Source organism: Molothrus ater, chromosome 6 (assembly GCF_012460135.2).
Source record: "Molothrus ater isolate BHLD 08-10-18 breed brown headed cowbird chromosome 6, BPBGC_Mater_1.1, whole genome shotgun sequence".
Taxonomy (NCBI): domain Eukaryota; kingdom Metazoa; phylum Chordata; class Aves; order Passeriformes; family Icteridae; genus Molothrus; species Molothrus ater.
The window spans coordinates 52,492,697-52,518,108 of NC_050483.2; the positions used below are offsets into that span (position 1 = coordinate 52,492,697).

The window sequence follows — 25,412 nt, forward strand, 5'->3', positions numbered from 1 at the left end:
TTATGGAGTTAAGTGAAGCTTTCCAGAGCACCAAGTGCAGGCCAGCATCTGCTGTCTGTGGGTAGAGAAATTGTTTCAGCAGCTACAGGCTACAACATCTTGCTCTGTCCTTGTATTTAGGCACAGGAAAGGAATGAGGTCTGATTTTTAGTCCAGGACTGACTTTGGAGACACAGTAATACCCTGTTAAGGACATCTCTAATTCTGCTGTGTTATGCATTTCAGTGATTGCCATCAACCTGTTTGGTAAACCCTCATGTTGAAGGACCAGATAAATGGAAATATGGAGTTAGACACAAGGAGTGTGGCTTCAGAACCAGCCTCTCCACTGAAGAGTCCAGGGGAAGAAAAGATGGAGGTCACTCCTGAACTGAGCAGCTCAGACTGGCAGAGCAGGGACAGTGGGTTCTTTGAAAGAGGCATTAAAACAATGTTAAGCATCCGGAAATCAAAACGAATGAAGAAAGAGAGAGGGAAGGAAGATACTGGCACTTGGAATGCAAAAAGGCTTCTGCAAACACTCAGGAGCTATGAGGAGAACAAACCTACAATCTGTAATAGCATGGAGAAGGTTGGTGAAATATGTGAGCCCATTGAAGCAAAACCTCTTTCAGGTAAGACACAAAACCACCAGTGCCATTTTCCTGGGAGGATAAATGTAACATTAATTTACAGTGTGCAAGGCTTGGGCCCAACAGAGGTGCTAAAGAACTGGGCACCCCTTGCATGTTGGAGTGTCACCCAGCCCAGCCCAGGCAAGGCTCTGTCACTGAACATGCTGCTCTGTGGCCTCCCCTGCACTAGTTCAGCCATATCAGCAGCCAGCCTCTCAGCCTGTCAGTGTGATATTGCCCATCACACGGATCAGTCCCCAAGCTGCTGAGCACAGTTTGGGAACTGCTGGTCTGACAATACCTACAAGTGCAGTGTGCTTTGCCTGCATTGCTGTCCTGGACAATTTCTGCTCTTCAGCTCTCAGACTGATGGTCCTCCAACTGTGCTCTGTAGGGTGCTGCAAGGCCTAGAGGGGAAGAAAGATGGTTTGGCTCTGATTTGGTTTGGAAGCTCCACTTTGGTTCCTAATCTTAGAGACTGCCTTGCAAAGAGAGTTCCACAGATATTTTGCACTCTCTGCATTGACTTTCCACCTGTCCTCACAACAGCAGTGTTGCAAGTATTTGATTTTGGTCTTCCTCAGGCTGGTTAATCTCATGTGTTTTGTCAGAATTTTATAGATAGGTCTCAGACAAATTATAACAATTTCCTTTAGCACAGCTTTCACCTTTCCCCAGGTGTGAGCAGACTGCAATGACTTTGATAATGGTTTGAGCACGGCTGTCCTCCACCTTCTCAAGGCAGAGGTGCTACAATGCATTCACGTGGAGATAGACTGAGGTGAAACATGACTTGGCCTTTCCTCAGCCTAAATTTCTAGAGAGAAATTCTTGGTGTACTGCATGGGGTGCCACAGGGATCAGATGCATGGGCTGACACTGCCCCACTGCTGTAATATGCTCTACTGTGCTGGGAAGTGATTTACTGCTTTACATTGATACATTGTGAGCTTGGTAAGCTGGATCTGAGCCCATCTCATAAACTTGGCTAGTCTGATCTCCAAGGGTCAGAGATGAGGAGTGGCAGAAAATGTTATCACAAGCTTTCTGATCTCCTGAAATAAACGAGCTGAGAAATTGCATGAATAAGGCTCGTTCTCTGCCCAATAGCTTGTGTTTGGCCTGGACTAGAGCAGCTCTGTCAAAAACACATCCCATCCTGAGATAATATGGCAAGTGATGGAGATTCCACCACGTGCACCATTAAGCTGCATAATAGCTAATTGCCTTTCAATTGTCTTCCTTCAACCACCAGCTGGCTGATCTTGTATTGCTGAATTAAAGATCCATTTAGCACCCAACATCACCTCCCTGAATAATTATCCTAGATGGTGATTAAATGGTGTTTTCTCACTTTGATAAACAGAACAGAATGTATTTCTCTAGTCTCTCACTGCAAGCATTTGTGTAAACACAGGTTTTATATTAATTTATCTAGAAGAGACTAAGTTAATTGGTAGAATTTCCCTCTTTTCTGAGTGCAGAAGCAACTGTAGCAGCATGTAGGCACTCAAAGATCTACGTGTTCTGTAATGCATCAGTAGTTTGGTTATTTGGCATATTTCTGTCTTCATAAAAATACTCTTATGCTACAAAGATTACTTGGTACATATGGCATAAAACCTGTGTGCAGACAAGCCTAAGGACAGAAATTATGTGCTATGAACCAGTCCTTCTTGGAGCGCTCTCCAATTTTTCTGTATCATTTTGTATGTGTATGTCCCAGAGGCAGTGGTCACACATGCCTAAGGGACACCCTTTCTCCCTTCTCTTTAGTATTTTTCTTATGCCCACTGTCAGAGTGGGATCTCCTGTTCAAAGCATCTGTTAGGGAGATGGAGAGGGTGAGAGCTTCCTGAGGGGTCTCTCAAAAGCTAACAGCGCTCTTGGATCTCCTCAACACATGGCAAATACTTCTTATCTTACTGGCAAATAGGCAGTGCTTCTGGCATGAGCAAGACTTTACAAAACAGGTGGGAAACTCAGTAGATGTCAGCCACTTTGGGAGGAGCAGTATTGGGTGACTTCTCCCCAGCCAACACCAGCCCGTTGTGGCAGCGAGTGCCAAAAGCGAAGGAGGTGGAGAAACCCAAGTGAGACCTGAGTACCAGGAGCACCATAGATCCACAGGTTTAGATGCCCCTACAATGCCCACACCTCCCCAAACCACTGAGGGACAGCAGTGCTCAGCACTAGGGAAAAAACCATCACTGGTGTGAGGCAGTGCTTGGCACCTGACAGTGGGGCTTACAGACAGGAGCTCTCTCAGGGCCCTGGTATCTCTGAGGACATGCTTGTGGGTAGGCTGGGACACACATAACCATGGGGAGAGAGACCTGACCCAAGAGTTCAGGACACCCAAAGGGGTCTGTCCTGCTGTGCTCCCTCCCACTGCCCCAGCCAGAACCCTGGGCACTTCTCCTGCTCTCTTGGGCAGCACACTGAAATGCCCTTTCAGCCAGAGGTGCCTGAGCTGGGCTACCCCACAATGGCCAACACAGCAGCAGAGCTATGCTGAGCACAGTGGGATGCAGGGAAACAAGAACATTTATGCTAAAGGAAATCCTGCTGGTAAGGTATATCCTGAACCATTCCTGCTGCCAGTTCCACTTCATCTCCACACCAGCAGAGGGACAGAGCCAGAGAGGCAGAGTTTGATGCATCCTGACACATCCACAGTGTCCCTCTGTACAGCCTCACCAGCCATTGCTTGAGGCCTTCCTGCAGAGCTATCAGCAGGTTTTTTGATATTCCTAACCAGCTGTTTAGGGATGTGGCTCAATTTGCAGTGATTGCTTTCCCACTGTTTTCCTCTCCTGTGTCCAAGAGGAGCTGGGGGGATCAGGGAGGCCCAGGGGCAGTCTCAGAGGCACTGCTGGGACCTGACTACTCTCCCTGTCAGGCATCTTGTCCTGCTACCAACCTGTCAATAGCCTAATGCCTGCTTTGTCCCAACCCCTTCCCCTTGTTTCTGCAGTAATGGAAATCAATGAACTTATTCAGAAAAGACAACTTTTGGAAGCATTTGCAAGTATCAAGCTAATGGAAGACGAGACCATCTCTGAACGGGATTCTGAGAAATACAGAGATAACCCCCAGGAGCTTGTGCGGAAGTGCAGGGATGTGGATTTGCTTTATAACTCCATCACAAATGCAATCAAGTCCATAGTGGAGGAAACACTGGAGGATCCCACTTTACAGCATAGCATGCTGACCTCCATGGTGACTTTAATTCCCCTAGAAGAAGCAGCTCATTCCAGCACAGACAATGCTGCTCGTCCTGGCTCAGATTTGCTGGGCAGGCCCAGAAAGTGGAGGGAGCAATGGAGGGAAGCTGTCAACGAGAGTGCAAGAAAAAGAGTCCTGAAGGTACCCATGGCATCAAGGGAAGAAGAAACTACTTGGCTTGATCTCCACTTACATTTCCTCCAGGAACACCTGAAGGAAGATTTACTGAAAATCAAGTCATCAGTAAAAAAATGCTATCCAGAGGAGTACCAGGTGTGTGACACATATGTGGAAGCTTTTCACAGTGCCATTGCCTCACATTTGCAAGAACTCTCCCAGGGACCACTGGACTTCCACGAGCTCTACACCTTACTTAACTGGGTGGCCAACACCTACCACAGGTGAGCTGCTGTGTTTGCCACAATGCCTCTGCCTCCTCCAGGGAGCCATGGGGCTGTGGGGTACTCCAAAAGCACCAGGCCATTTTCAGTTTTCCAAGCAAGCAAGAGAGATGCAGTGACTATAGTGGAGCCAGATAGCAAATCTGTTAATAGGTGGGGATAAAGGTCTGTGGATAAAGCACTTACTGCTTTTTACAGATCTACATCACCCCATTTTCCTCTCCCTCTCCCACTTGCTGCTCCCATGTACCAGGAAGCTCCTCCCTGCATTTGATAAACCTGGTCTGATAAACGTGCTCCTTTCTGCATATATTTTGCAAGATCCAACAGCTGTTCAGTGACTTTTCCAGGCACAGCCAGGGGCCTGTGGGGGATGTCTTCTTCCTGTTTAATTAAAATTGTGATACATTTGGAAACGGGCCACATTAACCCTCATGCATGGGGTCGAAGTCCTCTAAAAGAGGAGTCAAGACATCATCGAGGTAATTAGACACATGAAAACAAAGGCTCTGTCTCAGATGTGTGATGGTTGAACGGGAGGGGTTTAAGACCTAGCTCCTTGCAGTTCAGGGGTCTGGAAAATAAGCATGGGGAAACAGTTCTGTCAAAGCAAAGTTGTGTCTGTCCTGGTAGCCGGCCTCAGGTATGGTCTGAACCAGATGTTCAAGGAAGGGAGAAACACAAACCCATTGGCAGCCCTCAAATAAAACAAAGGAGTGAAGGCAGGAGTATCAGCACTGAGCCAAACAGTGGGTCAGAATGGTCAGAAAGGAGGCAGTGACAGAGCAGGGCAAGCAGCAGCACACTGTTGCCCAGAACACCCCTAGCCTGGGGTGGCTTTTGGGTAAGAAACGTTTCATTTGCAGGTGGTCTTTGTTTTGAACAGCCCTCAAGAGGTTTCTTCTGTAAACTTAACCCAGTTGCTCTTAAAAGCCCACCTAGAGCATGGTGACCATAATGATGAATGTTATCCCCTCAGCATCACAAATCCCTGCAGATCCCATCTGAAGGGAAATTCCTGCATGGCCTCACGCTGGCATTGCAGGAGAGAAAGGGAAAAAATGAGCTTCAGCAGCCAGGTTCTGTACCAAAGAAAAGTGCCCCTGCCATATTTCTCTAAATTGCTGTGAAAGGGTTTATTGAGAGTTTGCAGTTGTTTTGGGCACTGTTTGCAATCACCTGGCTGTTCTGGGCTATTTCCATATGATTTTCCCATTCAAAGAAAACTTCATTGTCTCTTGGAATAAATAATCAAAAAGGAAGAGATTGACTGACCCAAACTCAATTCAAACTCCAATTCAAATAAATGATGAAAATAAAACAAAAAAAAGGGGGTGGGAGAAGTAGGAATAGGCCCCTTGAGTACATATTTGTCCTTTCAGTTGTGGTGGAGAGTCCATATTTAAATCTGTGTTCTCCTTTAAAAGGAAAAGCAGGCTCTGGCAGCAGCTGGGTTGTGCAATGCTCCACGTGTGGAGATGTTCCTCTCTGGGAAATCTGAACCATGACCATGGAACCATTGACTCCAGGACACTACCAGCAGGCTGAACTTATTTTCTGCTGAGCAGTCACTCTGCAGCAGCCTGACCTTGTACATTGCAGTCCTCACTAGTGTCTGAACCCAGCTGTGGGCACAGTGCTGGTGTGGCAATGGGAACCCTTTTTGGTGGCTGAGCAAATGTGCAGGCTGTGTGAAGGACATTGCAGACGTGTTCCTCAATTTACAAGATGACAGCTCAAAACTTAGGCCCCACCTTCATCAAGGGCATGAATATTTTCTTCTTTCTCATTTCCACCTTCACTGCCCTGCAAGATGCAGTGCCTCCACAGTCTGTGGCAGGTTGCAGGAGCAGCACATTCAATTGTGCAGGCTAATAACATTTTTCCTGCCCCAGAGAGAGGAACACAGGCACTCCCTCCCTTCCCCTGCTTCTGTGCTAATCAGCTGGCCTGATTACATGTCAGTTCGGAGGAAAGTGAGCAGCAAAGTCTGGTGTCAGCTGAGCCCTCTTTGGAGTCAGACTCTGTAGCTGCACGTCCACCCACCTCTTCCATCTGCAGGGGAACATGGCTCGTGTCCCAGGCATGGCACTGCCCTCCAGGTCCTGCTCTGCCACCTCCCCTGGATCAGGATAGTGCACAGGGACAAACACAGGCTGCCATGAGCTGTGACATGACACTGCAGGGGAGGCAGGAGATGGGCAAACTCCAGAGCAATGCACTACTACAGGAATTACCCTGAAAGGCATTTTGCAAGCTTCTAGTCAAATGAGTCAGCTTCACGTTGTTTATTTTAAAAAGTAAATTCTCATAGCACTTTTCATGTCCAAACAATTCAGAAGTCTCATGATTTCTGAAGTGGGCTGGAACCTTAGATCATTTTGGGTTTGAATAATTAGGATTTTGAATAGAAAGGAAAGATTTTCTTGTTAAACCTTGAAAACAAGTGGCACAATTTAAGCTTTAAGTATATTTCTCATGGCTTAGTAATTATGTAGCTCATGCTGCATGAATATTCTATCAGTTTATTCACACTCTGAGGCATTACAATTTTTCATTTGATTTTTTCCAGTGAATTCTTTCTGGGTCATCCTGAGCTCAAACCAGAGGTTAAGACAGAAAACCTGTCCTTGCTGTTAACACCAGCTGATTGGGATAAACTGAAAAATGACTACATTGCTTCTGCAAAGGTGAGAGTTTTGACCTAGTCCCCACATACCCCCCAGGGAAGGTACAGGAGCCCCAAACTCCCAGACAGAGGTCTTGGATGACTACATTGTGATTTCCAGCCCCACCAGGTGCTGAGTCCTACTGGCCCCACACAGAGTGGCCTGTACTCTCAAGCAAAAAACTCCTGAATACCCCCTTGGGGACCCAAGCAGAGCCAACAGGACTGGACCAGACCCACTCAGTATGGCAGACATCTATGAAAGGTCATTGCTGGGCTTCAGCAGATTGTACTTTGCATTGCAAAGTCAGGGGCTAAGGCATTCTAGCAGCTACTGCCCCTGTGTGGGATCTCCTCCAGCCCAGCTGAGGTGTGCTACTGGCAGACTTTGGCATCCCCACCAGAGAACACACTCATGCTTTGTGTCCTCTAATGAAGCCTCTTCCCCCTTTGTCTTTCTGCAGTCCTTGTCTGGCAGCCTGTGTAAGACTTTTCTGGGTCTTTGCTGGGCTCAGACATTTTGTTGCAAATCATTTCTGAACCAGGGCACAGCTCAAGGTGAGCTCAATGTACCCAGCTGAATAAAATCAGTATTGCTCCACCGTGCTGGTGAAAGATCACTTTTGTTTCACCAGCAACAAGATTGATTTATCAGCCAGGGCTGAACAGTGCTGCTGCTTACCTGAGTGGCTGTACCCTGGAAAGGACTGGTTTGACCTTTAATTCTGACCTGGTGCATTCCATGTGCTGGAGGACTTGGCAATCAAACAAACAGCTGATCCACTGTTTCCCTGCCAGGAGAACGACTCTCCTTGGATTTGGGAGTACCTTGCACACACAGAGCACAGTTCCTGATTTCTCCTGAGGTCTGGAGCAAGGCCTGTGACTCTGCTCACCTTTCCATGCCCTGCGTGCTGATGGAGCAAAATGCAGCGAGGTGCTGCACTTGTGTTTGCTTCATTATCCTGAGCTGCATGTTTCCTTCCTATGTTTAACATTTAGGAGAAAATCAAAAGTTGTTTTGGAAACATCCTGAGACTAGAGGTCACGGAGAAGTGGGAGAAGGAAGTTCATTTAGAAGAGAAGGAAAACCTCTACCACGCCTCAGTCTCTTTTGATATTCAAACGGTATTGAATTAGCTGGGGGAAAGCGGGAGGATGGGGGGGAGGTGTCTCTGTGGCTCCAGGGAAACCGGATCGTTTCCTTCTGGGGTGGAGGTACCGCCTCCTGCGATAATTTATGTAAGTCACACACTGGCAGAATACATTAGAGCAGAAAATGCCGTTTATTACAACTTTTAGCTCTCCTGCTTGCCTTCTAGCTGCAAATTAAACCTGCTGTCAATTGTGTCAGCAACATAATAGGCAACTGATTTTAAAGTCCCTAAACCTCTTTGATTAGGAAGAAGAAAGAGAATTGGAAAAAAGGTGGAAAGAAAAGATTTCTTTGAAAAAACCTTTGGCTTAAAGGGCAACTTTGTCCCAAGGCTGTGGAAGCTGGGGAAAGGCTGTAGGCAGTGACAGCCACTCCAATTTAAACAGTACAAAAAACAAAAGCCCCTACTAGCTTAGGGACTACAGGGTAATAAAGGCAGGAGGGGTTTGGATTAATTCTCATCACTCAATTGGTTGAGTCACTTCAATTAAATAATACTAACAGAAAAAGAGAGGGAGAGAGAAAGAAAGAAAATAAAAGAGTTTTGCCCGTTGATGTGATTCTTTTTCCATAGAGGAATATGACACATTATGTGATCACAGGGAAGGCAGGTCTGAAATGATTTAGCAGGTGGATAGGAGGCCATGGGAAGTACCAGAGTAGGACTGCAACACACCTCAGTCCAGAAGTGCAGCTGAGGTTCTGGGAATGGGAATCTGGGAGGAGTTCCAGTGCAAACAGGAGTTTGGGGTGATGCCTGACCCTCTGTGCTGCCCTGGGATCACTCCTGAGAAGGGGGCTCGTGTGGGCCCTCAGGGATGGGGCTTATAGTCACCCTTATCATGGGGTCATACACAGGGACAGCTCAGCTCCCCTTGGGCTTAGGGTTGGGGGAATTCCAGCAATTTCCCCCAAAGGAGGAGGATGACACCAGGACCCCCCAGAGCTGCAGCCAACATTGCCTCTAACTCACACTCAGACAGCAGAAGGGCATGAAGCCATTAGGGGTGAATGATGACATCACAAATCATTTGGTGCTTCTTGGCCCATTCTGTATGATAATTTTTAAAACTGCCAGAGATTAATGAAAACCTCCTGGCAACAAGTTGGCTGTTTGCCCTTTGCTAGGTGAGCCATTCTTACTGACTAAAGCTCCATGAGATTCTTGGGAAGGATGTTTCACCAATGCTTGTCCCACTCACTGGAGTTTCTTCATTCCCTTTTCTAGATCATTGGGGAGCACGTGAAGTCATCTGGAGCTATCAGTGGAGGCCTGGAAACAAAAATGCTTGAGCTGTGCATGGCAGAGCTGCTTGAATTCATACCAAGGTCATCACTGCTCTGGGCAGTACTTTCTTTCTAAATGAGTCCCACACTGGTAAAAAAACAGGGAAGAGGTCCAGGCACTGGACCAGACACTGGCACTGAGCAGGTACAAGGCTGCTCCTGGGAGAATGAGAGATCACAGTGAAGCCAGTAAAAAGCAAGCTGCAAAACAACTTGGAGGGAGTCATAAACAGACCCAGATGGGACTCTGTGAGTCCAAAAATCTAATATCAAAGGTCTGGGAAATAGCTGCTACCTAGAAAGGGATGGGATCACTGCAGTCCCATCCACCCAGGACTTTTGTGACATTGGACACTGATCACTTGCAGCTTCAGTCATGAGCAAGCAGTGTTTATGGACCCCTCAGACCAAAAGCCTGTTTGCCCAAAAGGGTATCCTGGGATGAGTCCTGCTGAGTGGTTTTCTCTGGCTGTGGGCATAAAAAAGGGCTGATGAGACCCTCTCTGTATACCCTAGCAAAACACACAGCTGGGCTGCCTCCCAAGTCCCTTAAAATCTACCCAGTGTCCAAAGGAAATTGCTGAAATAATGTTTTTTTCTTTTTTTTCTTTGTTCTTCTTTTCCCTTTTCTTTATTCTCTTTTTTATTTTTTCCTCATTTTTTCCCCTTTCCTTTATTTTTAATTTTTTTTAAATTTTAAACAAAAAACTGTGTAAAATGCAAGCTGGAGCAGCCAGGGCTCTCAGATTAAGAGAACACTGGAACTTAAGCTTCTATTCAAACAAACCTGGGTTGCAAGTGGCTGGGGCCAGCTCAAGCAGGTTCCTTTACCCTGACAAAGAATGGGACCACCAGGCAAAGCCTGCCTGAGCACAGAGCCTCCTGCCTTCAGCATGGATCTGGCTGTGAAACAGCTGTCAATCCCATGAAATTGGTGCTACAAAAAAAAGTCCAACTACCTAAAAACCATAGTGAGGTTTTGGGGGGAGGGAAGGTAGGTGTGCTGCCTTATTCCTAATACATCTTCTGTTATAAAATCAGCCCTCTGTTCTCAAAAGGCACATAATATATTGCCCCAAAAGCCAGAAAAATGAAAGCTCAGACTTATAAGCCTGTGTACCACACCTGCAATTAAACCCTCAGCATGAGGAAAAGTCAGAGATTTGGCCTCCCAACATCCCTGGCATCTCTCCAAAAGTGCTGCGTACCTGCTCAAGCAAGCACATCCTAAACCCACAATTATCTGCCTTCTATTCCCTCCACTGCACACACTTGTTATGACAGCTGGAAAAAACTTGTCTGCATACAGAGGGGACAGGTTGGGCCAGCCACAGGTGTCTCCTGACGCCACCATGTACGCAGAAGATGGGGCATTCTCAGTGCCCCACTGTTAGTGATGCCTGGCTGTATTTTCCTACAGGTTTGAGCAGGAGTTCATGGCGTGGAGCACTGCCCAGGACAGCCCCAGCTTTGTGCCCCACCTTGTTGCCTACATCAACAGCTTCCATGACCTGGTGTAAGTCTGCTCCCCGCAAGCCACTGGGGTTTCTGGGGTCTGGGGGGCGGCAGGATCTGGAAAGGAAAGACCAAGCTCTCCTTGAGGTGCCCTGATGAGTGCTCAGTCTCCAGCCCTTCTAATCTCACAGGAGGATTTCCCCCAAGGGATGCAAATAAAAGCCACAAGGGTGAAGAGACAGAAATATGGATGGATGCAGTGCTTGCAAGAGAGTTTTGAACTCATTTTCTGAGCATCTTTTTTTATTCTCAGGGGAGGTTTTTCTTCCTTTATGTTTTATTCTGGAGGTTAGCAGAATAAACTCAGAAACATGGCCTCAGGGCTGCCTTTGGCACTGGGCTGGAGGAGATTCCATGAAAGCATTCAACCCAAAAATAAATGCCTGCCATTGCTGCTGGCATCTGGAACTTCCAGGGCTTTGCATGAATTAGTTACTTCAAGCCACATGTTGGAAAGTGCCTCTAAAGAACAGGTATCCTCAGGCTGACTGTCAAAGATCCAGCACTCACCCCATAAGTAGCATGGTGCAGTGATTGCATGTCCCAAGATCTGGTCCATCAGCCCCGTGCTGAGGTCCGGGTGCTCATCAGCATCTGGGTACATCTTTGCCATGCAGATGTGATGCTTTTGTTTGTCAGGCCAGTAAAACACCACAGAATTAGTGCGTGGGCTCTGGCCACCTGAAAGATCGGGGTGTGATTTCCAGCCCCTGCTGCTGCACCGCTCCGGCAGGGATGCATATGCCAAGAATTACTCGGGGGATGGAGGGGATTTCGTGCTGTGTCTCGCAGGAGCCGACGGCTCCAGCCGCAGCAGCACTACCGCCAGCACGTCTCTAGATGGCACGGTCTCTCCAGCAATGCTCACCTCGCCGAGGAAATGGCTTTCCCTGCCTCCTGCTGCCCCGGCGGGACAGTGCTGCCCCTTCCCTGCTGGGCAACGGCGAGCGGCTGAAGGGAGACGCCAGCCCCAGGCAGGGAGCTGGCAGTGTTTGGGGGATGGGTTTATTCCCGAGTCAATTAAACATTCATCAGCCTGGGGTGATGACTTGTGGGGCAGAGGTAGGTGTCCTAACAGCACGACTTTTTTGGATGCTGGACCCAGACTCCAGGTGTTTAACCGGAGTTACAGTCCTGAACTCCAGCCTGGGATGACAGGGATGGTGTTGGGTGCCTTGTAGTCCTGCCAGGGCAGCCTCAGACATATAAATCTGGGCAGTGACAGGAACCTACTGTTCTCTGTGGTTACAGCAGTGGATGTGCCTACTGTTCTCTGGGATGCTCAGGCATCACAGGTGATGCCTTTTTTTTTGTGGTGGTGCTGCCTCAGTTCCCCTCCTCACCAACACTGAGCATGTTACAGTGGGACAGGGATGGAAAGTGAGAAGAAAGCCAGGAGGTCACAATGCCCCTAAAGCACACACATACACACACACAAAGAATTTCATTAACCTCTCAGAATTTTCTTTCTCATAAGGTGAAACATTGCAGAAGTATGCACTGTCCTTAGGAAATTCCACAGGTTTCCATCCCTGTAGTTACCATCCCTGCTGATGCTGATAGACATCGTGTGGAGTGAATCAGGCTCTGGGGGACACAGGGCCAGCAGATTTCCCTTCTCTGGCTTTATTATTTACTTTTTGCCCACAGCCCTCAGTTCTCTCCCAGGTACCTGGAAATCATTTTGCAGAGATGTTGCTCAAGTGAAAAAGCAACTGGCCTATGCAACTGCTCTGCATGGCTGCACTGTCACTGCACCTGATGAGGAAATCTGAGGGGATTTTTCACCACAGTTACTCATCTATGATTAATTTTCAGTGAACAGGATTGTGCAAAAAGAGCCATTACTTTGACTCAGTAAGTGTTTCCAAGAGGAAGTAATAGAAACACAAGTTTATTTAAAAATTATATCCAACATGCCAATCCAGATAACATGCTTAGGGCCATGTAATAGTTTACATTTTAACCTTAACTCATTGGTGATCTCTGTCTCTCTGTAGGTCAGGGTTGGAAACAGCGTTTAAAGTCGATACTGAGGAACTGCAGAAGATTTTGGCAGCTCTGACAAGGAACTTCACAAATATTTTTTTAACAAAATTAAGAACAAAAACACAGGTAAGAAGATCTTGGCCACATTATTTCCTTATTATAAGGGTTATGTGCAGCAGCTGAGGGTCATTGCCCTTCCCTTGTCTCACCAGCTAAACCTCATTTTGCAGCACATGACATTATGGTCCCTCCAAAATGTATTTAACACCTGTGGAAATCCCCCTTAAAAAGCAACACTTCCAGCATCCTGGGAATTTTTTTTCTAGGAACAATGATACATTTTTCAAGCTGTTAATAGCAATCAAAAGAAAAGGATATTTAGCAGCTTCCAGTCTCAGGCAAAGCAGTGGGGAAAATTTTATCTGAAGTGAAGCACGGGAGAGGCCAGCTGAACACCACCATTGGGACACTTTTCCTTCTATCAAATAATTTGGATTTTTCAGGACTTTGACTTACTGATTCATAGATCTACCATCACAGTCTGTCAGAAACCTCTTCAGATAGGACAGAATTCATTCCGGTAGGGGTGATTTTTCCAGGCTGTTCCTATGGTGACAAAAGACTGATTGTTCCAGAATGAGAATGCTAAAGGTCTTGTATCAAGTGATAAAACTCTGATAAAATTTGACTTGTATTAGGAGGTCTAAAAGGCAATGTTCTGCAGTGAAGTTTGTGCTTCTCAGGTGCTGTAGATGAACCTTTCTGCTCTCAGCCACTTGGGGTCTGCTAGCTCAAGCTGGTTTTATAGAAGAGATGGGGGAAATCAAGCCTTTGGTCCCACCCCTTTTCACTTATTCTAATTCACTTTCTAAATCCCCAAACATAACTTCCAGAAACTAGGACAGTCATGGAATTTCTCCAACCTAAGCCAAGCCTTCCTGGCCAAGGGGACTTTCCAGTGACTGCTGATCTTGTTTTGGAGCCTAAGCAGCAGACGAGGAAAGGCCCCAAGCCAAGGCATTGAGCAAGAGAGCTGAAATGTCGTGAGAACTGAGAGAGACTGAATCAAAGCATTTCTAAACAGCTCTCAGGCAGGCTGGGAGCACAGCAAGGGGGGAGATAATTGGGAAGGAGACTGCCAGGAGTTTAAAGACAGAGATCATGAGAGCTGGGAAGAGAAAAAGGGACATGCCAGAGAAAGGATATTTTGCATTTGGCCTTTAGGGAAGGGTCTTCCAGGCGCCAGAAGTCTTTAGCAGATATTGCTGTTTCTATATGAAGATACATTAGCTCTAGGGACCCAACAAAAGAAAATAACCTGTTAAGGACACTTGGTCAGAGTACCTTGTACCCAGGACAGATGGGAAACAGTGACATCAGTCCCATGTCGTCCCTAACCGTGAGGCATAAAGCTGGAGATGCTCCCAGCTGCCATTCCCCCCACCACCACATCTGAGCAAGGAGCAGAAGGAAAATCCCAGCAAGACTTCATGCAGGTCTGCAGGAGTACAGAGAGCCTCCTGGAAGGACTGTGAACACAAAGAGCTTGATTTCCTTATGGAAAATGCTGTAGATGTGATGGGTTACTGAGCTAATTTCCAAGAGATTCACTACTAACTGAATTTTTGTTTCCATGTAACACTGGCATATATGGTTGCCCACCACAGCCCGTTCTAGTCATGCCTGAGTTGGCTTGTGATTAACATTCTCATCTCTTTCTTCCCCAATACATTAAAGAAACAAAAGTTATTTACCTAAAGAAATAAAGTTGGTGGATCAGAAGGTGGCACAGAGCAAGAAAATGAGGTATCCTAAATAAGCCTTTAATGCCAAAACATCTCCTGCTCAGGGTGTGATGCTTCTCCTCTCTGCACTGGGATGCCTACCCAGGAAGGGGAGACAAGGGTGTGAATTGCCTGGGGTGGAGAGAGAAACCCAGCCCGCTCCTCATGTGCCTTCATGCAGAGGGGGTGCTCCGTGCTTTCAGTTCAAGCCTAGATCAGGTCTATAGCTGGGTGCCTTCAGCTAGGGCATCATCAGCTACTCTGAACATACCTGTGCCATCAGCGAGTTGGTCTTTTTTCAGCCACTCCTTAAGAAAATCCTGACCAAGAACTGGATTTTGGCGACGGAAAGGCCGGACTCTCTGGCGTCGGCAGTCTCGCAGTTCTCCGAGCACCTGCAGCACATGAGGGATCCCCTAGGGCAGGTAGGCAGCCAGTCCCACACCTGGGCACAGGAATGCTGAGGGGCCACACCATCATTTTCAGGCTGTGGTGAGACCTGCAGACTCCTCTGCAACAGTGGTTGCTCTTTATAACTCTGGGGGCTGCAGGTATGAGTGAGTGTGTGCTGATGCTGTGCTGCCTTCCTGTACCTCCTCCATGCCCTCAGGTGCTGCCAAAGACCTGAGGGCTTTCCCTGCCCTCTCTCACTGCCTTGGTCTTGAATGGACAAAAAACCCCATGAGGTTTGCTTCTTTTTAACCAGGACCTTCTACATGAAGTTCATAAATACGTGGTCAAGGAATATGTCACACAGATCATCAAACCCAGATGGAAAATGAACATGGACACATGTCAGCAAGTGAGCAGAAAGATGAGCCAGGAAGCTGCAATCATTCACAATGCACTCATTGATCAGGTATGGGAGTTGTCTCCTGGCATCCCCTGGGTGCCCCACTCCCAGAGGTGCAGTTTTCCCACTTGGCTTCACAGAGACCAGGCAGAGAACACCTCTTGAGGAGGACAAGCCACAAGAAACATAGAAGTGCTGAAAAGAGTGAGCAGGATGGTTACTGCAGGTTCATGGTGTGGGTTTCCAGCCTGGCAGCTTCTCTTCATTGGCAGCTTGTGCATGTTCAGCCAGCAGCTCTCTGATGGCAGCACCTGGTGTTTTAATGAGTTCCCAGGGAGCTCTGCATAGAGTGGTTCATGTGCTCATGGTTCATCACACTCACCCTATGGCAGCTTCTTCCTGGGCCTGTTCCCTCAGACCATGGGATGCACTTTGTCACCAAAGGATCCCTGCCCTGGATTCAGCTCATGGAGTTGAGTCCCATGAGAAGTTCCACCTGGGTACACAGTCCCTGTACAGCAGGGTGTGGGGAGAAAATGGTGGCAGTCTGAGTGTTTTGTGACTGGACAACTGTTACAACCCAACCATGAAGGTGGGGTAACTGAGGTTCCCATTAATAAATCCCAGATTAGAGAGGCACAATACTGAATGACTGGTGTGAGATAGATAGATAGATAGATAGATAGATAGATAGATAGATAGATAGATAGATAGATAGATAGATGTGTGTGTGTGTGTATATGGCTGGTTTATTTTAAAACAATTTGATAACAATGGAAAGGAGGTATGTAGACATTTTGGTTATTACCTATAGTAATATAACATTATAAAAGTATAAAAATATCACTAAAAATATATAAGGAAAAGAAAGAAAGGATAAAAGCAGATAGCAGAGAGAAAGGTATCACCACCTGTAGATCTAGCAACAAGACTTGATTGTTGCAGTTTAGGGGTCTCTTGGTCAAAACAATGATTGCAGTTGGTTGAGTCATTAACCTTTAGCATCTCCATCTCTCACAGCAACAGTCTGGGATTTTCAGGGAAATCAAAGTTGAATTAATTGGATTTTATGGAAAGTCAGGCATCCAGGGCACTAAATCCCATCTCAGAAATGAGGCACATGAAACTATCAGGCAGCAGGAGGTGAAGTCTCTGGCAACCACTACTATGCTGGACCACAGCCACAATGCCCTGCTCAGGGTCTGGCTTGCTTGGGTGCTCATGGGAATCGGGAAGTGCAGGGTCAGGTCTGGGAGAGCCCCCAGGGGTGCCCTGCCATTGCCACCCAGCACCCTGCTGCCTGCCTGAGGCAGCCTGTCCTGCCTGCACCAGTCCTGGTCACTCCAGTACATCCCACTGCCGCGCTCTCCCCGCAGGGAAAAAGGCATTTAGCAGATGCTGCTGTCCCTGATGTCCCCATGTGATTCTTTGCTCACAGGGCTCCAAAGCTGACTGGCTCCTCCCTGTCATATATCACATTGCCAGTATCACTGGGGAGAAGAAAAAAGACAAGATCAAGGCATATGTCAAGGAGCTGTGCCAGGACTATCCAGATATCAGGTATGTGAACTGGCAGATCCCAGAACTGTTGGGCTCCATCCCAAACACCACCAGCTCTTCAGCTTCTCTCTGTGGGTAGCCACACATTAGAGATCAGGATGCCAGCAACAGTGAGAATCCCAACTTAGTTTTCTCTCTTTATGGCTGCATACTTTTTATTTTTTCCCCTGTGTGCTGTATCATATAATGCACACAAATTTCCTTCAAAGCCTTTTCATTTTAGAATGGAATGGAATGGAATGGAATAGAATAGAACTATTTCAGTCTATTAGGAAGGGACTTGTGTCGCAGACATCTTTTCATGAAAATCCTTTCCTTGGGATTTTTTTCCTCCTGAGAAGCTGTGAGGCCTCAGGGACAAAATGTAAATAATGGTTGTCTGCTGCTGTGGAATGCAATAGGTGCATCTGTGATCGGTCTCATGTGCTTGTTTGTAATTAATGGCCAATCATGGCACAGCTGGCTCTCTCTCTCTGTCCTGAGCCACAAACCTTTGTTATTCATTCTTTTCTATTCTTAGCCTAGCCTTCTGATGAGAAATTTTTCTTCTATTCTTTTAGTATAGTGTAATATATATCATAAAATAATAAATCAAGCCTTCTGAAACATGAAGTCAAATCCTCATCTCTTCCCTCATCTGAAAACCCCTGTGAACACCATCACAGACTTGCAGTGATAATCCAGTCCAACTTCCTGATCACTTCAGGCCTGACCAAAAGTTAATGTATTGCATTATTAAAGGCCTGTTAATGTAAATTATCCAAATGCCTCTTGAGCACTGACAGGCCTGGGACATCAACTACCTCTCTAGGAAGCCTGCTCCAGCACCTCATTTAGAAAATGCTTCCTAATGTCAAGTCTAGAACTCCCCTGAAACAGTTTTGAACCATCCCCATGCATTCTATCACTGAATTCCATTTTATTGCTGTAAATGAACCTTATTTCACAGTGAAGCTCCAGTTTGCTTTCTCCTGCATCACCAGTATCAGCCCTGTTTGCCAATTTGCAGGCTCCAGATTAGGAGCAAACAGTTTGTCTCCTGTTGCCAGGCCTAGACCTCAAAGTGTGGCAGCCATTGACACAGTTCAGCTGCAATTTCTGAAACGGCCTCAACACAACCATTAAATTTTGGAATAAATTACAAATTCTTTCTTTTGTACTTTCCATTTTCTGTTCCAAGGCTGCATCTGGAAAATTTAAAACTCCTGGAAAAGTAAAGAAAGTGACTAACTCTGTGCATGGCTAAGCAGCTGCAAATCAGAAGTTACCTTCTCTTCTACAGCTCTTCTTTCAACCACTGAGAATGAATATCAGTAGTACAGACTGCAATAAATTCCATTTCATCAGAGTAATTTCAGGAAAAAAACAACCACAACAAAAAGAGCCAAAAGTTTCAGCACTGAAAATCAAAATAATCAAAATACTCCATAAGATTTAACTAATTGCCAGGATATTGTAGTGGACCCTCAAATATTGAGGAAAAATATCACATTAAATATATTCACCTCTCCCCAAAACTGAGGCTCAAATTTTTTCATAACTAGATTTAACTTGGGTGGTTCAGACATTCTTCAGAACTTATCTGTGTGGGGGAATTCAAGACACGGACATGTAAAGGAACAATTGTTCCTGAGCAATTTCCTAGGTAGCATACCTATCTTACAAAAATGATAGGTACAAACAAAAAAAACAAACAAAACCAAACAAATAAATAAACCCCAATAAGGGTTTAATCCCAGTGGCCAGTCTAAGCTGAAAGAGGTAGTGCCTGTTCTGGGAAGGATGGGGGAGGTAAATAATGGCTAGTCATCAATGACAGTTATTTGAAAACAAATTTCCAGTCAGAAAAGCCATTTACAAGGCTGTGATTTGTGCTACTTTTTCATCATTAGCTTCACACCCAAGCCAGGTTTTAAGGCTTGTCCTCTTGGTTTATTTAATTTCTGCTTTTCCATTATTGAGTAACATTATTTTAACAATGAAGTTCGGAAAATGAGGCGGAACCTGCTGGACCTGCATTGCTTCCTGTTCAGGTCCCTGTTAATTTTTCCCCTGAGCTCTCAGAGACATTGCTGAATTTGTATACACAGAGATTACTGGAACAGGGTATGTTTCCAAGTTGGCTTTCCAGCTCTAATCTAATTAGTGTCTATCAGCTTCCTAAATATTAGCCCTTCATTACTCATCTCAAAATAATCATTACACAAAAGGTCCACAGCCACTCTGGGAAACACGCAAAGGGCATCACGGATGTGGAGACAGAGGAGGAAATTCCCTGCAGCACCAGCAGCAGGAGGCTGTCCCACCAGTGTGGTGTGGCAGGAGCTGCTGCTCGCTGGTTTGGTACCTCCAGAGGCTGCAGACTCTCATCCTGGTGGCTCCTCCAGTGTGGTGAGGGGTCAGTCCCTGGCACTTTGCTATAGCCTTGCTCTGTCTCCAGCACAGCTGTTTGTTGCTCACAACAACCAACTTGCTCTGTGCTGGTTTTGGCTGGCCAGATCTGAGCCAGGTCTTGCTTGGTTTCTGCAGGAAGGAGCACATCCTGGCTATCCTGGCGCTCCGGGGGCTGGGGCGCACCAGGAAAGCGGCAATTTTGCGTCAAGTGTGCCAAGCTCAGGAGAGCTCCGACGGAGGGAAGGGCGGCACACTCTTCGCTGAAATTGATGTTCCAGTAATCTGCAGCTGCTTCTAACACAGGACATAGCCAGCATCCTGCCTCCTCCTACACTGCCTCTACACATGATCCAAAATCTGCAAACCCACCTTGCTCCTCTGCAAACCCAAATTTTTGACTGCTGTGGAGAAAGGAGCAGTTTCCTGAACTCGCTACGCCGAGTTCAGAACCCAAAGACAACAAAGGCACCAAGACATCAACCTCCTGTAAGAGCTCCTGGGCAGCAGCTCCAGCCCAGGCACGGTGTCCACCTCATGTTCCATATGGCTTCTATTGCTAGGATGCTGCTCCACTGTTTGGTACAAGATTAAATATAATTTCAAAGAACAGGAGAAAACTCAAAGCAGTTCACTCAGAGCTATATTAAGGCCTCAGCCCTATATTAAGACTTGGACTGTGCTCTGCATAATTATACAGCAGCAGAGCAAGAGCCTCCCTCATAATTAGTGCCCATGAGCAACCGAGGGGCAGAGCTTGGGCAGGGATGTGGTAGGAGCCAAGTTTTATTTCCTTCCTCACAAACCAGCTGGCTGAGCTGGCATGACACAAGTCATGACGTTGTGACCTGAGGCCAGAAACCACGACCTGCTTGGGGAGAAAAACACTGGGTAAGCAAACCCCATGGCCAGGACCTGCAGCACGTGGAACGCTCTCCCCTCCAGGGTGGCCCCCATGGCCCCTCTGGCCTTTCAGCAGATTCTCCTCAGTCAAGGGCTGCCTTGCAAAACTCCTGTTGGACTGAAGATCTGTTCATGCCATCACATCTCTGCGTGTACAGACACGTCTCGATCAGATATGCCATGTGGAGAGAGGCTCCAAGTTCTCCTTGACTTGGGAGAAGTGCCACCATGCCTCCAATCTGTTTTCTTCAGTGTTTAAATGCATTTTAAGAAATCTGTTACAGTCTGACTGCAGTACAAAACCAAATGTGAGGTGGACAGACAGTGCTACAGATGAGATCCTCATGTGGTGTAAATCAGCATCATCCCATTGATGGGCATGGATCACTACAGTGTTAACTCCATGAAGGATCCAAAGCATTACATCCAGCATCTGCAGGGAAGACTGAAAGAAGAATTCAGTAGCCTAAAGCTGTATAAATCTGATTTTATTTAATTCAATTTATCCTTAAGGTTGCCCTCCACAGGATTTAATCTAAGACTTTACAGAGATGAGTTTATGACCTACTAAACTGATAAATGTGGACATGGCATAGCCTTGAACACTATTTTTCTGTCAGCAGAGCTTACTCCATCAGCAGTGAGTCTCTTCTGTTTTCTTTGCTTTGGGTTGCACGAGTATAAATTTCAGCCTGGGTGAGCAGCAGGTGCTGGCGACAGGCCAAGGGAAAAGTTCTGATGGATAAAGAAGCACAGAGTGCACCTTTAATTCACAATCATCATATGAAAATTTTTCTAAGGAAGACTTGTTACCTCCACAGTCAAGATAAGGGGTTTTTCTAAAGATGGCTTTGAAATATCAGGTATAAGTTGATAACCCGAAGCAGAATTTCTACACTGTATCACTCTTCAACACATCTCATGACATTTCCCACAAACCCTCAGCTTGGTGACTGTCTGTATTTGCTATGGAGAAGGAGAAGTAAAATATCATCTGATTCTTCTTTAGGTGTGCAGAACACATGAACACTTTGGAGCTCCCCTCCCCTGTCCTGGGGACATGGTGCAAGCAGGGCTCCCTGTGATTACACCCCCCATGGGTCTGTGAGCTACATTCCCCCTCCCAGCAGCAGGGAAGGGCATCAGTGCTGAGAGACTTACATTTATTGTTAGGAGGATTGACTGAGTGGGAGAGATACAAAGAGGATTTCGACTTTTGCAATCTAGGCCTGAGACTTCTAAAGCTGCACTCCTGGAGTGCTGGATTTGAGGCACTAAAGCCTCAGTGAGAGATTTTGTGCATCAGAAATTTCCCTCTACCACATATGCATCTCTCATTCAAGCACCTCACACAAGGCAGCTGTGGCATTTTCCCAAGTGCATTATTTAAATGTATACTGGGGTTTCAATCTCATGATTTTACTGGCAGACCTTCACAAAGGAACTGTCTTTCCTCAGGCCCCAGCTGCCTGTCCCTGGGATTAGATAAGGTGCTCGGTTTCCGTTTCCTAATAAAAGCAAGTTGCTCCCCTGAAGTCATGGAGGAAAGCTGGGCACAATGGTCTGCCTTTTGTCACAGCCTCTCCTGAGACACTCAGATCCTGCAGTGTGCCTGGCATCCTGTGAGTGCCAGACACACAGCCAGCTTCCTCTGGGAGCTGCTGCTCTCTGGCTGCTTGCTCTTGAGCAAACCAGTTTAAGGTTAACCTCATTATGGCAAGGCCATGGTTCAGCCCTGCCCCAACAGCTGTGCAAGTGGAGAGGGGGCTCCAGGATAGGTGAGGAGCAGGGGTACCTCTGGGCAGGGGGATGCTTGGTCTGGGCTGCAGAGCAGACCCTGGAGCCAGCTGAACAAGGAAAAAAGGAAGGGATGTGCTTTCCAAAATGAGCTGCTGCTGTCCAGCTGTCTTCTGTGGAAGACCCAGTGTTCATTACAGCCATATTTTACATTCCAAAAAAAAAAAAAAAAAAAAAGAAGAAAGACCTCCCAAGGCTTTTAAATGTGGAATATGTGTCTCTTGTAGGAAAGTGCCAAGAAGCTCAATTATTACCCTGTTAATTCCTTCTGCTTGTTGTTTCTCTGTGAAGAAAAACACCACCATCCCTATTCCTATCCCAGCACAGAGTTACATTCCCTCCATGACACTCTTCTCACTTTTACCCCAAATGGCCCAAGCTACTATGTGCAGATGCATCTCTGGGGTATAATGCTGTCTCAAAAGCATCAAACTAAATGAAAAAGCCAAAAGCCAAACTCTCTCCAGACTTAGCTTCTCAGGAGTGAATGTTGCATTGGGGGGGGGGGTGGGGGGGGGGGTGGCAGATCTGGTACAGCTGACAGTGCTGTGTGGGTGGTGAAAGATGGTTTTTTGTTTCAGAGGTCTCTGATGTTTCACAATACTGTTTTTTCTGGTTTGGAGTGAAAAGCAAAGGTCAGTGACAGAAGTCAGGGTGCATGAGCTGGCATTTGCCATCTGAGACCAGCCATCAGATGCCACCATTTCACCAATTTTGCTCTGTGAAGTTGTTCTTCCCTGGAAGAAAGGTATGGGAAAGAGACTCACTTGAAACAAGAAAGGAAGAGTACCAAGACACTGCAGTGAATGCCCAGGAGGCTGCCCCTCAGCTGGGGATCACAATCAATCAGTCAAAATATTCCTGAAAAGAGCCTTTAGTGCAGCACCACTATAATGTTTAGCTCCTTGTCATGTGGTATCTTTCAGAAATTATCTCTCAGTTGGTTTAAAATATTAAGGATGATCAGTAAGAAGAGGACTGATGTATTGCATCCACTTTACAGGCTGGGTGATGTGGCCTGACACTACTCCAGCACACACAGCTGGGATGACAAGAGGTGCCAGGGCATTTTTATCTTAGGGATGACTGAAAAGTAAAGTTATATTAGTTTTAGGTTTCACTGCTTTAGTAGTTATATATCACTCTTCTCCCAAGCACCGGTGGTCAGCAAACATTTATCTTCTGTATTTTGCATCTTTCTCCATGAAATCTTGTTTTGGTTGGATTTACTGCCCCAAAGGCAGTCATTTTGGTTCTTTGGTACTAGGCAGATACAGGAGTGCTCTGCTCAGCATCACTGTGCATTTCCATTCCTTGAGGACAGTTTTATGTAATACTGCTAAAGACACCATGACGTTACTACTGGGATTAGGCCCACCTCCCCCATAAAACCTGAGCAAGAGAGCAGTCAGGTTGGTGGAGCATTGATTTAAACTATTTGCTATCACTGTTACAGCAAAAAGACAGTACTGGGAAAAGGTGAAAGGTGTTGTACATTAATGGGTAGCAAAAGTGGATTAACTTTTAAAAAACTACTAGACCTTTCTCTAGTCCCAGCTTGAGGACACTGAGCACATGAACTTTGCCCGCCTTGATCCCTATCACACAGAGCACTGCAAATACTCTTCTAGTGCAGTACTCTCAATTTGTATTTGTAAATTCATACAACTCCATTAGAATACATTTTCCCAGAAAAGAATATGTAAGGCACAGAAAACTCTGGAAAAAGGCAGTTGTAGTATTTCTGCCATCTTCACACTACTTGTAAAGTCTTGAATTGTCAGTGTAAGGCTTTCCTGCAAGCTGCACAGAGATTGTAGCTGTTTCTAAATGAGGCAGAAATGGTAAATGGCAGATTAAAGGTGAACATCTAAGTCCTAAGACATTTGACCAGGTATAGTTTATGTTTGGGCAGGCATCAAATTGTGCTTGGCAGCACAAGTAGGCCCATTGCCTGACCTCCATAATGGCACTGGGGACATGCCATGGCTTTGCTAGGGGGTGCAGGATTATGCCTTGGTTCCCAGGACTATGGGGAGACTGGCGCCAGGCAAGACAGAACTGCTTTTGTGTGAACAGTGCAGAAGTGCAGAAAAAGCAAACCAAGCCACAAGGCAGAAAGGGGGCTGCACTCAGCCCCAGGGAAGGGGATGGCAAACTGCAGCTGGGAAAGAGGGGCTGAGAATCAGAAGAAAGTCCAGAAAACAGGAATGATTTCACAAGCTGCATTCACAGAGAATGAGAGCTTTGCTTAATATTGGTTAGTGCAGAGCAGTGGCCTTCAACTTTTTTCTGTCTATGGACTAAGGCACTACTTCCAGGGGAGGCACAGAATACAGATGTGATAAATGTCTTCCAGTTGGTTAAAAAATGGCTGCAAAAGGGAAAGAATGTGCTCCTCTCCATTTTCTGTGGGGGTCAGGCATAGAGAAGCTTCTACTGAAGTAAGTAGATCCAAGTTAGCAGCAAAAGCACTACTACTGCTGGCAGGGCTGGACTGCTGAGGACAGCATGTCATCCCTACCACCAGGGGCTTTTACAGAATCATAGAATGGTTAGAATTGGAAGGGATGCCAAAGATCAACTCATTCCAACCCACCTGCCATGAACAGGGACACCTTCCATGAGACCAGGTGGCTCCTATCCAACAGTACTTCCTAGTGAAGCACATCATGGGTAATCCCAGAACTGAAAAGAAGGGAAAATCAAACTAATCACACAAGTCTGGCACCTTGAGCAAGGCACAAAGTGCTGGGGATCATTTCCTAAGTGAAGGAGCTCACAACTTCTCAATACTTTTTTCCAAAACTTGGGGGAAAAATATTTCTGGAAAGAACTGTGCTATGAATAGAAACTCATTGAATGGGTAAGAGGCAATCATGGAATTAATCATCAGGGATTCATGAGGCAGCACAAGGCCAAAAGTCTGGTGGCTTTCGTCTCCAAAAGCACGTCATGCACTCGTGGACCGTCATCTTCCCCTCATAGTTCCAGCTGGAGCTCAGGAATGAATTGCTCATGCTTTCATCTTGAGAGCTCTTCAAACAAAAGGGCCTTGAGCCTCCAAAGCACCAGCAAAAGCCCATAGTGCCTCTTTCCCTCAGTGATCTCAAGGCTGAATCCACCCCGTGCCTTGCTAAGCAGCTGTTAGTCACTCTCTGAAACAAAGACCATTCCTGGGATGACGACGGGAGTGCTGTCTGTGAGCAGACATGGAGAGAAACAACAGCCCAAACAGCTCAACAGCTGGATTTGCCTGTGGTAAGATGTTCTCCTAGCAAGCTCAGGAAGGAGCTGTTATTTGGAAGCACCACATGGAATTCCAC

The 25,412-nt window shown here is 46.4% G+C and overlaps 1 protein-coding gene across 1 annotated transcript; it reads left to right on the forward strand.

Moving 5' to 3' along the window:
• The first annotated feature begins 283 nt into the window (after positions 1 to 283).
• Positions 284 to 19,687, forward strand: EXOC3L4 (exocyst complex component 3 like 4). Its single transcript, XM_036384975.1, has 11 exons — positions 284 to 614; positions 3,592 to 4,243; positions 6,816 to 6,933; positions 7,914 to 8,039; positions 9,296 to 9,396; positions 10,775 to 10,870; positions 12,870 to 12,984; positions 14,945 to 15,067; positions 15,349 to 15,501; positions 16,874 to 16,995; positions 19,525 to 19,687. Exons 1-11 carry the CDS (start codon positions 284 to 286, stop codon positions 19,685 to 19,687), a joined length of 2,100 nt encoding a protein of 699 aa, XP_036240868.1.
• The last annotated feature ends 5,725 nt before the right edge of the window (positions 19,688 to 25,412 follow it).

What these genes read in the sequence shown, in the direction of transcription:
- EXOC3L4 (XM_036384975.1), top strand. Translation starts at nt 284, where the DNA reads ATGGAGTTAGACACAAGGAGTGTGGCTTCAGAACCAGCCTCTCCACTG. An exon ending in CTGCTTGAATTCATACCAAG is followed by an intron (nt 9,397 to 10,774) that starts GTCATCACTGCT and finishes ATTTTCCTACAG; the next exon opens with GTTTGAGCAGGAGTTCATGG. An exon ending in AATTAAGAACAAAAACACAG is followed by an intron (nt 12,985 to 14,944) that starts GTAAGAAGATCT and finishes GTCTTTTTTCAG; the next exon opens with CCACTCCTTAAGAAAATCCT.